At 36.9% G+C, this 16,523-nt stretch overlaps 1 protein-coding gene across 1 annotated transcript in view; it reads left to right on the top strand.

Moving 5' to 3' along the window:
- LRRC69 (leucine rich repeat containing 69) overlaps positions 1 to 16,523 on the top strand; it is a 111,546-nt gene that overhangs the window by 11,821 nt on the left and 83,202 nt on the right. The window contains exons 2-5 of the mRNA XM_043982593.1: positions 2,681 to 2,807; positions 7,778 to 7,850; positions 10,770 to 10,965; positions 15,026 to 15,097. Of these exons, the coding sequence (XP_043838528.1) occupies positions 2,681 to 2,807; positions 7,778 to 7,850; positions 10,770 to 10,965; positions 15,026 to 15,097 (468 nt within the window). The remainder of the gene's footprint in view (positions 1 to 2,680; positions 2,808 to 7,777; positions 7,851 to 10,769; positions 10,966 to 15,025; positions 15,098 to 16,523) is intronic.

The raw sequence follows: 16,523 nt of genomic DNA, 5'->3' as shown, positions 1-16,523 counted from the left end.
GGTGTGAGGCCTGAATTTAGGGTAGTACCCTATGAGTGGAGAGAAGGGGATGAATGTGACAGATGTTGTGGAGGTAGAATCGACAAGACCTAGCATGTTGTTTCCTCTGATAAAATGTAAGCTCGAGTACAGGGACTGTTTAATTTTTGTTATTTTGTCCTCAGTACCCACCATAGTAAGCATTTAAATTCATCTTGGTTGGTAATAGCACCTTCCCAGTCACCCAGTCTCAAGATCCTGACATCATCGTTGAGTCTTCCTTATTCCTTATATCACGCATCTCCTCAATATCTAAGTTCTGTCTTTTCTATCTTGGCATATCTCACACTCATACCCTTTCTTTCTATTTCTACTTCCATTTCCTACTTTAGGTTTACTATCTATCATCTGGATTACTGCAATAACTAACTAATCTATTTGCCTCCAATTTCCTTTTCAATTCATTCTACAAATTATTTCCTGACTATAATCTACTCCATTATATACATTGTCTTTCCCTATTAGAATGTAAGCTTCTTGTGGTAGGTACTATTTTTGTTTTTGTCTATGCTATAATGCTTAGCACAATGACTGGCAGAGAATAGGCACTTAAGTGCTTATTTAATTGATTTTTTATTCATGAATGCATAATTCACTCATTTATCTTCCTAAAGTACAATTCCTTCATCCCCTTGTACAAAAATTTTCAATAGCTTACCATCACCTGCTGAAATAAATTCAAATTCTTTTAACCAGGCATATAGGGCCCTTTCTAATTTGAATAGAACCCAGCTTTTCAACTATATATTTTACTATTCTACTCTATACTCCAGCTAAGCATACTTATTTTACTCTTCCTGGAAAACATTCCCTGTAATTTCTATCCTCAATGGCTGTACTTACACCATTCTGCTTACTTAGAATATACTTCTTCATAACTCTCCCTAATTCTTTCACAACCTTCAAAGCCAAGATCAAATGTTATACTTTCTCCATGATATTTTTCACCCTTTCACTCAGAAGTTATTGTTCTGTCTTCTTAATTGACATTGTTCACATCATATCTTAGAGTTATCCATATACCAAAGTTGCACTATATCTTCATGGACGGGTTAGCATGTACCTTAACCACTTGCAAAGAAATAGTGCAGTCGTCAAGGACTTGGGTGCTTTGGATTGACAAAGTAATTCCCTTATTGGTCAATGAACAGGAAGAGCTACAGACTTGATGGATCTTAAAAGGGAATGAACCAAGGAAGAGAAGTTAGAAGACGAAGTTTTAAAAAATTGATGTCAAAATTTGTTTTTACATGTAATTTGGAAAAATAAAAATTCTAAATTCTAAAATTCTAAAAAAAAAAAAAAGAATGAACCACCCTTATCTCTTTCTTCTTTTCCCATATATTGATCATACCAGGGCTATTGAGGCCTCTCTGAAAGGAGGTGTTTGTTGGAGAGAGGGCTGATGCACTTCTCTACCCTGAGAGTAATGGCAGACTATGAGCACATGGCAACTGAATCACATATATGGGCTTAGGCCAGCCTAGGCCTGGGTTTTGGGACTGTGGAGGGTCTGTCTTGTTTTATTTCTTTCCCACACATGGGTTACAGAACAGTAATCCTGAGATGGACATTTCTAGCTTTGGAAATAGACTTGAGAATTCAAGAGGTAAGAGATACTGAGTCCTTTGGTTAGAGGTGACCTATAGGAAGAAGAGCTTTTATATAGAAGATGGCCATTTATGGAGAAAATGTTTAACTCCTGTCTTGGCTTGCCAGAAGATATGTACCTGGAGGGAATTTTTCGGACAATGTGGAACTAAGGTAAAATGTGAAATGCCCATTTAGCCCTCCTGCAAACGGCTTTATGTCTTGGTGGTTTTAAGTCTCAAGCTGGGAAGGGGAGTAAAACAGTAGATGTTATTTATTATATCCTGTGCATTTATTTTATGTAGGGAAAGTAATTAAGTATCTCATGTTTGATTCATGATGTATATTGAGTACCGTTTTATTTTTCCCATTGGGGTACTTTGTCTACAAGCTTTATATTGTCCATGGACTCTAAATTCCTTGATTACAGAGACTCTTGTATTCTTATTTGCATCTCTCTTCTGAGTTGGCAGAGTGGCTTACAGATAGGCATTCAATAAAATCTGTTAAATTGAATTGTTTTACCCAAGGACTGAAACAGAAACATTTGCCTTTAACTAACACAAGTAGTCCACAAAAGGTTACTTGAGTGTGCTCTAGCCTGAAGATCTCAATGATCCTGGTTTATTTCCCTAATTCCAAGTCTCCTGCTTGAGGTTCTAGTGGTGTTGTATTTGTGGATCTTTATATCACAAAGCTTGCCTAGCTCATGTGAGCTATTAATGGTTTATTTTCAAATGTCCTTGGAATTATTGGTTTATTAGTTTACCTTAAGAAAGTTTAATTCCTAATTAAATAATTTAACAGAATTTTAATTGGTGTCAGTTTTTGAAAATAAAATTCAAATCAATTTTTCTATAAAGATAATTTGAAAAGCTTGTGAAATGATCATTTATAGTTATTTTTTTCCACAGAGAATTCAGAATCCTAAGAAAGGATGAAAATGGAAATTCTCAGCCATAATACTAAACAAAGCTAATTTATGTCTGCTTATTTTCTTATTCTAAGATAGATACCATGTGAGTCCACTAAAATCTCTACCTGTTTATAGTTGAAAAAACTAAATTTGGGAAACAATAAACTTGAAGAAGTTCCAGAAGAGCTGAAGTACCTTAAAAACCTGGAAATCCTCCATTTATTTGGCAATTTAATAAAGTCATTTTCACCTAAATCATTGGGTAAGTCAGTATCAAAAAACTTTTAAAAAAACATTATTTAGTTTAGCCATTAAAATTTAAGATAGTATCAAAGGCGTTATATTTGAACAGGTTTTTTTCAACTTTCATCCTTTTATTCAAATGTTTATATATTTGGTTTTGTGAACATTTTATTTTTATTTTATTTTATTTTAGGTAGGGCAATGAGGATTAAGTGACAGCTAGTAAGTGTCAAGTGTCTGAGGCCAGATTTGAACTCAGGTCCTCCTGAATCCAGGGCTTTATCCACTACTCCACCTACCTGCCCCCTTGTTTTTATTTATTTATTTTTTTTTTGCAGGGCAATGAGGGTTAAGCGACTTGCCCAGGGTCACACAGCTAGTAAGTGTCAAGTGTCTGAGGTTGGATTTGAACTCAGGTCCTCCTGAATCCTGGGCTGGTGCTTTATCCATTGCACCACCTAGCTGCCCCCTTATTTTTATTTTTGAAGAAGCTCCTTTGTTGTACTGTTTCTGAATGCCTGTTTCTAACAATATCAAGCAATTAGTAAATTCCCATCACAGAATCTCTAATCTTCAATTTAAGTTAGGGGTATGTCTACCTCAAGCATGGGAAGACTTACCCTGGTGGAATGGTCAGATGAGAACAATTAATTCCAAAGGCCATGAAGACAGCTGAAGCACATTCTGTGGAGTGCTTAGAACTTGGTCGGACATCGAAGATGCTAAGATCATCCACTTCGTCCTGGGCTACTGATATTCATCTGGACTTTGATGATTCAGGAAGAGAGAATAAGGCTTACTTTGCATAACTCTGCTTTACTTAAATTCAATTTGTGGGCAAGACATCACCCATCATCCACTATTTTTCAACATTGCGATGTTCCAGATAGTGTAGATACTATGGTGGATACTAGAGTATTCATCCAAATCCATATTAAAATGTAGGCAATTGGGGCAGCTAGATGGTGCAGTGGATAGGGCATCAGCCCTGGATTCAGGAGGACCTGGATTCAAATCTGGCCTCAGACACTTGGCACTTACTAGTTGTGTGACTCTGGGCAAGTCACTTGACCTCCATTGCCCCACAAAAAAAAAATATAAAATGTAGGCAACTGACATTCTTCATCCACTTGATTTTTCTTGTGGATGGAGAGCCTGGAAACTCCTTTAAGTGATTGTTCATCTTTTCAAGGAGGATCTGTTATGAGGCTTAATGCTATCGGTACAATGCCATCCACAAACAGGAGTATCTGAAGGACTGTGCTCTAAATTTCTTTGATTACAGTAATGAATACCTTTGACAGGCCTTGTGACCTTGTGTCTCAACTGATGCTTACTATCAGAGGGTTACTGAACTGTTATAACTTCCAAGAAATTATAAGTGATTTTGATGTATGTGTGGAGATACTCTGTTGTAAAAGAGTCTATAAGAGGACATTTAGTTCTATCCCAACAAAAATTTTTTGTAGTCACTAAACAATAAGGACAATATGATCTTATAGTCTATACATCTTTCTGTTGTTAAACAGTAAAGAGGTGTTGAATATCACCTGTGAAAGTCTGCTTATTCCTTTCTAATACTCTAATTAAGGATGCTCTCAATCTGTGTATATATGGTTCTTACAAAGATTTTGTATGAATGGGAGAGTTGGCATAAAGGTTGGCAGTTATCAGTGTTCTTTTGGTCACCTTTTCTCATTATCAATAAAGACTGATTTTTTTTCTGTCATCTGTATCTTTCTCTCCTTCAGAGGCCTTGTATATTAGTCCCCCAATAATTATCTTGGATCATTGTATTGCTGAGAATAGCTTAAGTCACTCACAACTGATCATCATACAATATTGCTGTTATTATATATGTTCTTCTCCTGGTTCTGCTCATTTTGCTCTATGTCAATTCATATAAGTCTTTCCAGGTTTTTCTGAGAGCATCCTGTTCACCATTTCTTATAGAACAATAGTATTCCATCACAATTATATACTACAACTTGTTCACTCATTCCCCAGTTGACAGGCATCCCCTCCATTTCCAATTCTCTGCCACCACAAAAAGAGCTGCTACAAATATTTTTGTACATATAGGTCCTTTTCCTTTTTATCTCTTTGGGATTCAGACATAGCAGTGGCATTGCTGGGTCACAGGGTATGTAGTTTTATATTCCTTTAAGCATAGTTCCAAATTGTTCTCCAGAATGGTTGAATTAGTTTCTAACTCCATCAATAGGGCATTAGTGTCCCAATTTTCCCATATCCCTTCCAACATTTGTTATTTTCCTTTTCTGTCATATTAGCCAATTTGATAAGTATGAGGTGGTACCTCAGAGTTGTTTTAATTTTCATTTCTCTAATCAATAGTGATTTGGAGCATTTTTTCATATGACCATAAATGATTATGTGTTTGAGAAATGAGGCCTTTGTTAGAGAAACTTGCTGTAAAATTTTTTCCACAGTTATGATTACTATGTATTTTCCTCCATCCCATTTTTCAAGGAGAACCTGGGAACTATCCTTTTATTAAGCTGAGTCAAATGTTTTTTTAATGGTAGTAATGACAGATAACATTTATATAGTGTTTACTATGTGCCAAGCACTGTGCTAAACACTTTACAAATAGTATTTTATTTGATCCTCACAATAACTCTTTTTGTTTTTGCAGGGCAATGGGGGTTAAGTGACTTGCCCAGGGTCACACAGCTAGTAAGTGTCAAGTGTCTGAGGTTGGATTTGAACTCAGGAAGTCCTGAATCCAGACCCCGTGCTTTATCCACCGTGCCACCTAGCTACCCCTTCACAATAACTCTGGGAAATAGGTGCTATATTATCTCTATTTTACAAATAAAGAAATTGAGGCAAACAGATGTTAAGTGGCTTGCCCAAAGTCACTAAGCTAGTAAATATCTGAGACTGGATTTGAACTTAGAAAGATAAGAGACTTTTTGACTCCAGGACCAGTGCTCTATCCATTATGCTATCTAATTCCTCTGAATCAATAAACAATGGTTGTGGGGGAATCTTGTTTTCTCCACCTGTTAGTCATTTGGCTTCTGTAAAATGTCTAATATTTTAGATAATGTTATACTTTTAATTTTGTTATTTTTGTTTTAATTTGGTTTAAAGGCATCTAGCACCTTTAATTTCTATGTTTTCTGGCTTTAGGGAGTGTGAGCAATTAAATCATTCAAGTTCTTGGGGAACTGCTTTAAGTACGCAATATGAGTCCTAGTTATCCAAAGGTAGACTATTCATATTTAAGTGTATCACTGTCAAATCTGTTCTTCAAGTTTCTTATTAAGCTCAGACTACTTAAGTGTTTATATATTGACCTCTCCAATTCTTTTTGTTTACCTTACTGGTCAGAAAAGCTCTCAGAAACTCAAATACTTAAGTACCTTTCCTATTCATGAGAAGATCTAAAGAGGGAGGGACAAACCTTGCACCATTCTGGGAGGGAACTGTTTACTTGCTCAAGATTGTGACTTTTTGGGAAGTCAGAGAAGCAAAAATGAAGGGAAATGAACTTAATTTTATAAAACACTTAACATGCATCAGCACACAACAATCACAATTTCCACGGTAAGATGAATTCTATTAATATTCCCATTTTGCAGATGTGGAAATTTTTGCTCAGAGATTAAATAGCTCTGGGTTACACAGCTTGTGTCCAAGGCAGGACTTAGATGCAAATCTTCTTGACCCTGAGTCCAGTGGCTATCTTCTAGGCCATATTGTCTCTGGCATCCTAGCACCTTCTTGGCTATTATGATTCATAATTGGAAAAGAACTTAGAAGTTCTTTAGTTCAATCCATTCACTTAATAGACAATAAAACTGAAGTCTCAATGATAAAGTCTTCCCACAAGCCACATCAGTGGTCAGTCATTAAATATTTATTATGTGATTACTATGTGCCAGGAACTGTGTTAAGTGTTAAGGATAAAATATGGGGGAAAAATTCTTTATCTTCAAGGAGCTTACAATCTATTGGAGAAAGACAAACAGCAAAGCCAGAATGCAATCCCCAAGGTTCTGTGACTTCAAATATGAGGCTCTTCTGCTCAACCACTGAGGATGCTGTTCTACTAGGACTTCATTATTCTGTTACAAGTTAATTCCCAGAATATCAGATAAGTTCAAAAGAGCAAAACAAAATGTTAATTGTATTTTTCATTAGTCATCATTTTGTATTATCTACTCTGACTTACTCTCGGTGTAAATAATACACAACATAGTCAAGCTCTGATTAAACATGTCTATTGAATGAGTGCTTCTATACTTTATAAAAATAACTACATAATAACTTTTATAAAATACCAGGCAGCTAGATGGTACAGTGGATAAAGTGCTGGGCCTGGAGTCAGGAAGATCTGAGTTCAAATAAGACTTCAGACACTTACTAGCTGCATGATACTGGGCAAGTCACTTAACCCTGTTTGACTCTATTTCCTCATCTGTAAAGTGATCTGGAGAAGGAAATGGCAAACTGATGCAGTATTTTTGCCAAGAAAACCCCAAACAGGGTCACTACTGAATGGCAACAAAGTATAATACCTTAAAGGCAATTCTTTATGTTATTTTAACAATGAAATTTATTGAGAGACCACTTGTTATGAAGAGTTATATAACTTGTGGGGCAGCAGATATATACTGGTTCTTTTGTTATCTAAGGTGGATAATAAAAGGATAATGAGACACTTATCTTTAAGAAGTTCACTCTAACACCGGTCTTGGATTCAGGAGGATATGAGTTCAAATCCGGTCTCAGACATTTGACACTTACTAGCTGTGTGACCCTGGGCAAGTCACTCAACCCTCATTGCCCTGAAGAAAAACAAAAAGACAAAACAAAACAAAACAAAAAGAAGTTCACTATAACTTGTTCTGTGTAAGAAAAGGAAAAAGGAAAATAAAAGAACAAACATTTACACCATTAAATCTGTAGAAGATATAAATTGTGTGTCTCAAGTTGCTAAAGATTCATTTTTTTAAACAGATGGCCTAGAGAATTTGAACTTTTTCAATATGAACAACAACAGGCTTAAAGTGATTCCTCCAGAAATAAACAGGTAATTTTGTTTATAATACAATTGCTCAATCCCTTCCTACTCTGCCTCCCCCCAATCTTCTGTTGCAACTAGTACTTTTGGGTAATGTACACACAGAAGATCTGAAAAATTGAGATGTTTTTAGTCAGAGCAATGAGAAGCATCATGTCTTCATGACCTAAAGGCCAAATTGGGTATATGAAATTCCAAGTTCTAATGCTGATTGTGTCCAATGCACTGATGGATGCTGAATCTCAGTAGTTTCATGTTAGTTTACTATAAAGTAATGATGTTAGCACTTTCCTCACATGATTGTCATAAAAATTAGTAAAGTAGGGGGCAGCTAGGTGGCGCAGTGGATAGAGCACCGGCCCTGGAGTCAGGAGGACCTGAGTTCAAATCCAGCTTCAGACACTTAACACTTACTAGCTGTGTGACCCTGGGTAAGTCACTTAACCCCAATTGCCTCACCAAAAAAAAAAAAAATTAGTAAAGTATTGAGTCTGTTAGAAAAGGTAACTTTTTTTTTTGGTGAGGCAACTGAGGTTAAGTGACTTGCCCAGGGTCACACAGCTAGTAAGTGTTAAGTGTCTGAGGTTGGATTTGAACTCAGGTCCTCCTGACTCCAGGGCTGGTGCTCTATCTACTGCGCTACCTAGCTGCCCCAGAAAAGGTAACACAAGCACAAGTTTCAAGAACCAGAGCATTATTTTTTTAAACCGCACATTTTATTGTCATTAAAACAAAAAGACTATGTTTTCCTTTTATTGTACATGTGTACAAGTCAGGCTGCCACTACAGCATCTTACTCCAAACCAGCTAGAGATTTATTCCTTCTGAAGGCCAAGCTCCCTCTTGGACTTTTTCAAAGACAGATGGAGAGAGAGCCTTGTTTTGGGTTTAGTTTAGAGAATCTTTTTATTGCCTTCTGACTAGAAACAGATGTATCACTAAGTAAGAAAAAACAGATTTTTTTAAGAGAAAACATGAACAGCCAAACAGCAAAGGACATTCTTCAGTACACTTAATCCATTTAAATAGCTTGCTCACACCTCTGGTCAATATATTTTGTTTTTCCCAACTATTTTTGTTTGTTTGTTTGTTTTCCTGGGGGGGGGGGGAGGCAGAAATCACATTTTTGTCAAATGTTTACATATGTGGAATTGGATACAATTAAGATCATCATCTGTGCAGAAATAAAGTATGCTAATAAAAATGTTTGTAGTAGTTTACTTACTTTTTAACTTCTTTTCCTAATCAACACATTTATGCATTAATGATTGCACCATAGGTTTCTGATTTTATGTTTTTAATCTTCATGGGTTAGTCAACATTTATTAAGTGTTTACTGTATGCCACACATTGTGCTAAGGGCTGGAGATACAAATGCAAGCAAAAAGACAGTTCCCCCCCTCAAGGGGTTTACATTCTATTGGAAGGAAGACAACATATGAAAGTATACAAGGGAGCTGAAAAGTGGGGAGGAGGTAGGAGGGAGGTAGCTGGTGAGGGGAAAAGGGAACATGGTGGCCAACCTTCTTTGCTCTGCCAGTTGTACCTGCTTTTTCACACTTGAAATTACTCTGTAATAACTTTCTATGTATTTACTTGTAAACATGCTTCCCAGTAAAATGTAAACTCATGGGCTCATGGGTTTATAGATGCAACTCCTTGAGGGCAAGAACTATTTGTGATACTGCAAAGGTTAATATTGTTAAAGCATGATTCTGGCACATGGTAGGTGATTAAAAAGTGCTTATTCCTCATCCTTCTTCCTGGTTCTGTTTCTGACTACCCAGACTTACCTGCCTTCCCACTGTGGATCACCCCTTCCACCTCTTGTGCCTTCTCCCATTTGTGGTTTCCTCCCAAGGCTTCCATTTTGGGAAGGAGCCCAGGCCAGTCTTCCTTCATTCCTCTCTTCATTCTTCTCCTGGCTCCGCTTCTGTTTCTCCAAACATCACCACCATGTTCCCTTAACCATGATTGCCTCACCAAAAAGAGAGAGAGAGAGAGAGAGAGAGAGAGAGAGAGAGAGAGAGAGAGAGAGACCCACTTATTAAAGGTATAAATGCATTACATTACATTCTATTACATTCTGAAATACTATTTGTCTTATAAACCAAAGGTTCTTAATTTTTTTTGCATCATGGATCATTTTTGTGGTCTGGTGAAGCCAACAGCAATTGTTTCTGTTCTGGCTGGAAACTGAGGATCTTCCCTTCCCAGGTTGATTTGTTCGTGAAAGTAAACTAAGCCATCTTTTGCCTCAATTGTTACTGACCCTTTAACTACTGGATGGGCGTTGCCTCATAAACTGAGATGTGGGAAAGACTTTACATTAAAAAGGCCAACATGTCCCATTGCATCTGGGGCCATGACCAGTTGTCCTGACCTATGTCTTGCCACTGGACTCTGATGATTCTGGAAGAGGGAGTGAGGCTGGTGACTTTGCACAGTCCTTCCTCACTTGAGTCCAATTCACTTGCAAGTCAAGACATCACCTCCTAATGTCATGATCCTCTTCCAGAATTTAAGATGAACAACAACAAAGGATTCCTTAGAATACTGTGTTTTTAATGAAATAAAATGCTTAATATTACAAAGGGAATTAGGTATAATAAAGGTATAATTTTTTTGCCACCCAACTTTACCTCAGTTTAAGAACCCTCGTTATAAGCTGAATAAGGCACACTTAGGAGGTATGAAAATTTGATTTAATGGGTTCAAAAGAGGTGTAAAGCAAGTGCCTTCTAACAAAGACCAAGAAAATATATGTAAATTGGATTTTCTTTTTCTTTTTTTTTCTTAGTTGGGGGAAGGAGTGAGGGAGAAAAAAATAAATGCTTCATAATGAGAAAAAGTTCATTAAAAAAACTAAACAAACCAACCTATATATGACTTTGGTGCAAAATTTCATTCATTTACTTTAATTTTTAGATTACAGAATCTTAGAATCTTGAGTTTAAACAACAATCAGATAACTGATATTCCTAAGGAACTTTGTTCCCTGATTAATATTTCTGAAATTAATCTAAACTACAATCAAATTGTTTCCATCCCTGAAGAATTTAAAGCAATGAAGAATCTCAGAAAGCTCTCTTTGGCAAGAAATCGCCTTGAAGTATTCCCAATGGTAAGGCAAGTCAAGCTTTCCTCCTTTGGTAAGGTAGAAACTTAGAAAAATACCTTTAACCTGCTTTAATAATAATAGAAAGCACTTATAAAGCCCTTTAAATTTTTCAAAGCACTTTACAAATATCTTGTTTAATCTTTATAACAACACCAGGAGGTAGGAGGTATTATTATCCGTGTTTTGTAGATGAGAGGTTAAGTAAATTTCCCAGCATCTCACAGGGAACAATTGACTGGTGTTTGCTATAAATTAAAGTCTTCCTGACTCCAGGTCCACTGAGTGATCAAATTATCCAAGGTTCCACTGATTAGATACTGGGCTCAATCACTGAATCAAAGATGCAGAGATAATTACTATATCTGCAATGGTTTATTACACTGGGAACACAAGCTTAGCTGTATAAAAAGTCAGGGAGCCCAGAGCATCATAGAATGTGAATGCATAAACTGCACAGAAAAATGAAATTTTACAAAAAGCAGGAGGGGAAGATAAGGGAAGACATGTCTCAAAACAAGTAACAGAAGGGGAAAGATAAGAACACCTTCCAGCTGGTCAAAGTAGGAGTTATGGTTTATTTCTCAGCTTTGATTCTTCAGGCATTGGATCTTTGAACTTCCAGGAATAATACAGGAAGCTCAAAATAGACATTGAGGCAATGTCTTCTTCTTAATATGATGGCAGCAAGAAGCCTGAGCCAGAGTTTTTATTTTGTCACAGTCTTTCTCATCATAGTGGTAGCAAAAAAAAAATCTGAGATAGAAATTTTCTTGTTACAACTGTAACACCTCACTCCCAAGCTGTTTTAAATTAATTTCTTTTTTTTTTAAGTGAGGCAATTGGGGTTAAGTGACTTGCCCAGGGTCACACAGCTAGTAAGTGTTAAGTGTCTGAGGCTGGATTTGAACTCAGGTCCTCCTGACTCCAGGGCCGGTGCTCTATCCACTGTGCCACCTAGATGCCCCTTAAATTCATTTCAATAAGCAGAATTTATTTTATATTTGAAAACCACAGGCTGAATTCTATGACTCACTTATATGACCTTAAGCAAGTCATCTTATCCATTTTGGTATATTAAGTTCTTATTATAGTGTATATGATCAATTCTCAACCAACTGTCTACCAGTGGAAAAGAGTTATGTCCCAATATATTATAATAATATCTGTCCCCCAAATATTATACATCATATGCAGATATGTGCCTATATGCAAAAACAAGATCTTTGGGGGCAGCTAGGTGGCTCAGTGGATAGAGCACCGGCCCTGGAGTCAGGAGTACCTGAGTTCAAATCTGGACTCAGACACTTAACACTTACTAGCTGTGTGACCCTGGGCAAGTCACTTAACCCCCATTGCCTTACTAAAAAAAAAAAAAAAATTAAAAAACAAAACAAAACAAAAAAAACCAAGATCTTTGCCCTTAAGGGGCTCATATTCTAATAGGGGAGAGAACAAGGAAACACCCACATACATGTGATCTCTGTCACCCACATATCTCTATAGAGATAAGACATACATGTGCACACACACACACACATACACACAAATGGTAAATAATTTCATAGGAAAAACACTAGAAATGAGGGGGAATCAGGAAAGGTCACTTGTAGAAGATGGGGTTTGAGGCATCTTGAAGAAAGCCAGTGAAGCCAGGAAGAGGGAGAGCATCCAGGTATGGGAGACAGCCAGGTGGGAGACAGATTGACATGAAATGAAGAGTACAAAGTCCAGTGTTGCTGGATCATAGAGTACATAGAGAGGAATAAAGCATAATAAGATTGGAAAGGTACAAAGGGGTTATGTTGTGACAGGCTTTAGAATTCACAGAGGATTCTACATTTGGTCCTGGAGGGAACCACTGGAGTTTATTGAGTAGGGGAGTGCAATGGTCAGAACTACACTGTAGAAAGACCACTTTGGCTTCTGAGTGGAGGATGGATTGTTGTGGAGAGAGATTTGAAACTGAGAGAACAACCAGTGGGCTACTGTACTAGTCCAGGCATGAGGTGATGGGAGCCTGCCCCAGGCTTATATGAAACAGAAGCTATAATCTTTTTTTATTTTTTTTTTTAGTAAGGCAATTGGGGTTAAGTGACTTGCCCAGGGTCACACAGCTTGTAAGTGTTAAGTGTCTGAGGCTGGATTTGAATTCAGGTACTCCTGACTCCAGGGCGGGTGCTCTATCCACTGTGCCACCTAGCTGCCCCTCAGAAGCTATAATCTTAGAGTTGATTTGCTTTCACTATTTGTTCTAACACTATTCTGATTTGATACAGCCCAAGTGCTAATATTTTTTTTAGAAATACATTCTTTTGTATTTGTGTATAACAAACAAAAATCTAAGAAGATGAACCATAATAAACAGTTTCATCAGAGATTGAAAAAATAGGCTGATATTTGGAAAAGGTGAGGAATAACCATTGGGCAAAACTTGTACTCTTGAGAAAACAAGAAATGTCACCAGGATGACCAAAGGTTGAACCTCTCTCCATCCCTTCCCCCTTCCCCCTAGTTGTCCCCAAGGGTAAATTTTATGGGAGGACATGGACAAAGCTGCACAGAATAGACAAGTATCAGTGTTTTCAAATCTGTATTATTTAACTTCTATCTCACTAGTAAGGAAAGGGACATACTTAATGAAGAATTCACAGATCCATTTGGGTATCTATTTTATATAAAAAGATGTGGAAAAATTATGGTTTTATATTTGTGGGAATTTGGAAAGAATGATGCTATACTGAATTTCAGGCAAAGCATATGCCTCTCCAAACATGAGATCATGGCACTTTATCCATCTGATGCCAGTACAACTCAACTTTCAATGATTATTTTCGAGGGGTGAATAATCTGAGAGTAAGGTTGTGAAAATAATCACAATTTGCATTGTGAAATTCATTCTGAGTCCTTGTGTCTGCTAAAGTGACTAGGCCTTCTTCACTTTCTCCTAGTCAGGGCAGAGAGCCTAGATGCCAAGGAAATAGAGGAAGATATCTAGAGATCGATGGCAAGGAGAAACAAGCTTTGACTAGATACTTGGATTTTTAGTTTTAGATTGGATTTGGTTTGCTTTGATATCCTTGGGTCTTATCCTTGAGTATATTTTTATGCCTTGTGTTTGTTGTATGTGAAATACTTTTATCCTTTTCTTTCCTCTCATTTCCCCAGTGGTGACATTGAGCTTAGAGATCAAGAAAGTGAATAAGATACTTGAAGATTAGTGGCAAGGAGAAACAAGCTGGATAGGTTTAATTAGAACATTAGATATCTGTGGATTAGTCTCTGTTTGCTTTTGTTGGCATTGGGGCAAGGGAAGGCTGCACTAATTACCTATTAAAAATAGCTAAGTAGGTTATATCATCCTATCCCCAGAAAAGATGAGAATCCCACCTTAAATCAGCTTTACAGGTACTAGATGGGGGAAGGGGACACATGGCAAAGAAGTCCAAGTGGAAAAAATCCTGACTAATTTTGTGACCCTGAGCAAGTCACTCAACATCTGTTTGCCTCAGTTTCTTTAACTGTAAAATGGGGATAATAATAGCACCTAACTTGCAGGGTTGTTTATGAAGATCAAATGATGTAATATTTGTAAAAGTACTTAACACATTAACTGGCACATAGTAGGTGCTTAATAAATGTTCTTTTTCCTCTTTTAAAAGATTTGCCAGAAAAAAATCCAAGCTTCTTTCCAACCTCCCATTGTTCCTTCTCTTCTGATTATTGATGGAGACATTATCAGTATATCTGTGCCTTTTCCAGTAAATATGATCTCTGTTGTATATTAGATTTTGCTGGAGAAGATGAAGAGGTTTCCAATAAAGTGTATTTCCAATAAGGAAATCACAGAATCATCAACAACTCTTCAGTGGGTAATGGGCCAGATCATTGGAAAGAAATATTTTGTAGCAATCATTTCTTTTTTTCTTTGTAATTATTTTTTTTACTAATTTGAATGGCCATATTCTTTATTAAATTTAACCTAAAATCAGATCTCTTTATTTAAATTCTTATAGATGCTTTAACATTTTACTTTATCTTTTTTTTTTTTGTATCTGTCACTCAGGTGCTCTGCTCAATGAACAATTTAAAAATACTAGATGTGGCTGGAAACTTTCTTCAGATACTCCCCAAAAAAGTAAGTATTGGGCCTTTTAACCCCTCTATTTACACAGTCAAACAGTCTGTACTATTGTTAATGGGAAAATGTGGGGAATTAGTTTAGTTTGAAGAAATTAAGGTAATGAGTCTGATTTGTCTTTATAACTCCTATATATGTTCTCCTCATTCCTTTCTATGTTTTTCCTTTTCTCCTTTCCCCCATTCTCCTCAGTAAAAGTGAATTAAGTGAACTGATTTCTACAATTAATATTTAAAACATAAGCTTTAGTCAAAATGGTTTCTGTCATTACAACCCTTTTTAAAATCACTTTATACTTCTCAAAATGTTCCTTATTGGGGTAAAAATGTCTACTCTTTGTAGTTCACTAAAGATGACAGATACTTCAGGAAAAGCCATCCAGTAGGATTTAAACCATAAACTGTAGAAATCCATTCCCCCCCCCCCCACTGGAATACATTTTGATCTTATTTCATTTCAAGAAACTGAAAAGTGGTTACTTAGAAACTTTTAAATATTGGGAAAGAATTGGTCATTTTTTACTTTACATTTTTAACATTTAAGAGAACCATTCTAAGCATGTTCACTAATAATCAGAAGTAATGAGTAGATATTCAGTCATCCAGTCCACCACAGATTTCTCTGCATTTCTTCGTGTGCATGCACGCTGGACAACAAGCTTTTGTCCTCTTACAGCCAATGGCAAGACAATTTAAGGTGTTTTAGTTGGCTTATGTTTGACCTTGTCAATTTGAGGGGTTTTTTTTTTTGTACAAGGAATCATAACACTAAACTGACAAAAGCAATTGTCACTTTCTGTTCTTATGACTTTTTCTCTTTTTGTCTCTTTTTGTTTGGGTATAAGTAGTGAAGAACACGCATAGGCTTGAACCTGGAGGTCTGAATACAGTTGGCCTCAGCTATGCTCAGATGTTATGTTTTGGATAGAATTTTTTTTTTTGCTGGGGCAACGGGGGTTAAGTGACTTGCCCAGGGTCACACAGCTAGTAAGTGTCTAGTGTCTGAAGCTGCATTTGAACTCAGGTCCTCCTGAATCCAGGGCTGGTGCTTTATCCACTGTGCCACCTAGCTGCCCCAGATGTTATGTTTTGACTGACTGATAGAGCTAATGGCTGTTGGACTATCTGAGTAAAGTACCTGTGCTTTTTTTTTTTTTAATAGTTAGAATAAGGTGATAGTTTATTTAGGAGCAAGGGATGGGAAGGGTGGGGGGAGGGAAACCATGAAAGAAATCCTTGGACTTCTCATGGGGAGACTGGCATAAAGCACATGGCTCAGAGGTACCAAATCTCCTAAAGTACCTGTGCTTTTAAAAGTATAATGGACTATGTTGTGTCTGTCCCCCCCCCCCCGCCCCCCCACAATGAGTTCTCCAGGTCTCTCAAATGTGATTAATGGATAACGTTTCCCTATAGATGAATTA

Source organism: Dromiciops gliroides, chromosome 1 (genome assembly GCF_019393635.1).
Source record: "Dromiciops gliroides isolate mDroGli1 chromosome 1, mDroGli1.pri, whole genome shotgun sequence".
Classification (NCBI taxonomy): Eukaryota; Metazoa; Chordata; class Mammalia; order Microbiotheria; family Microbiotheriidae; genus Dromiciops; species Dromiciops gliroides.
The sequence above is the reverse complement of the archived record's forward strand: the minus strand, read 5'-3'. Positions and strand labels throughout refer to the sequence as shown.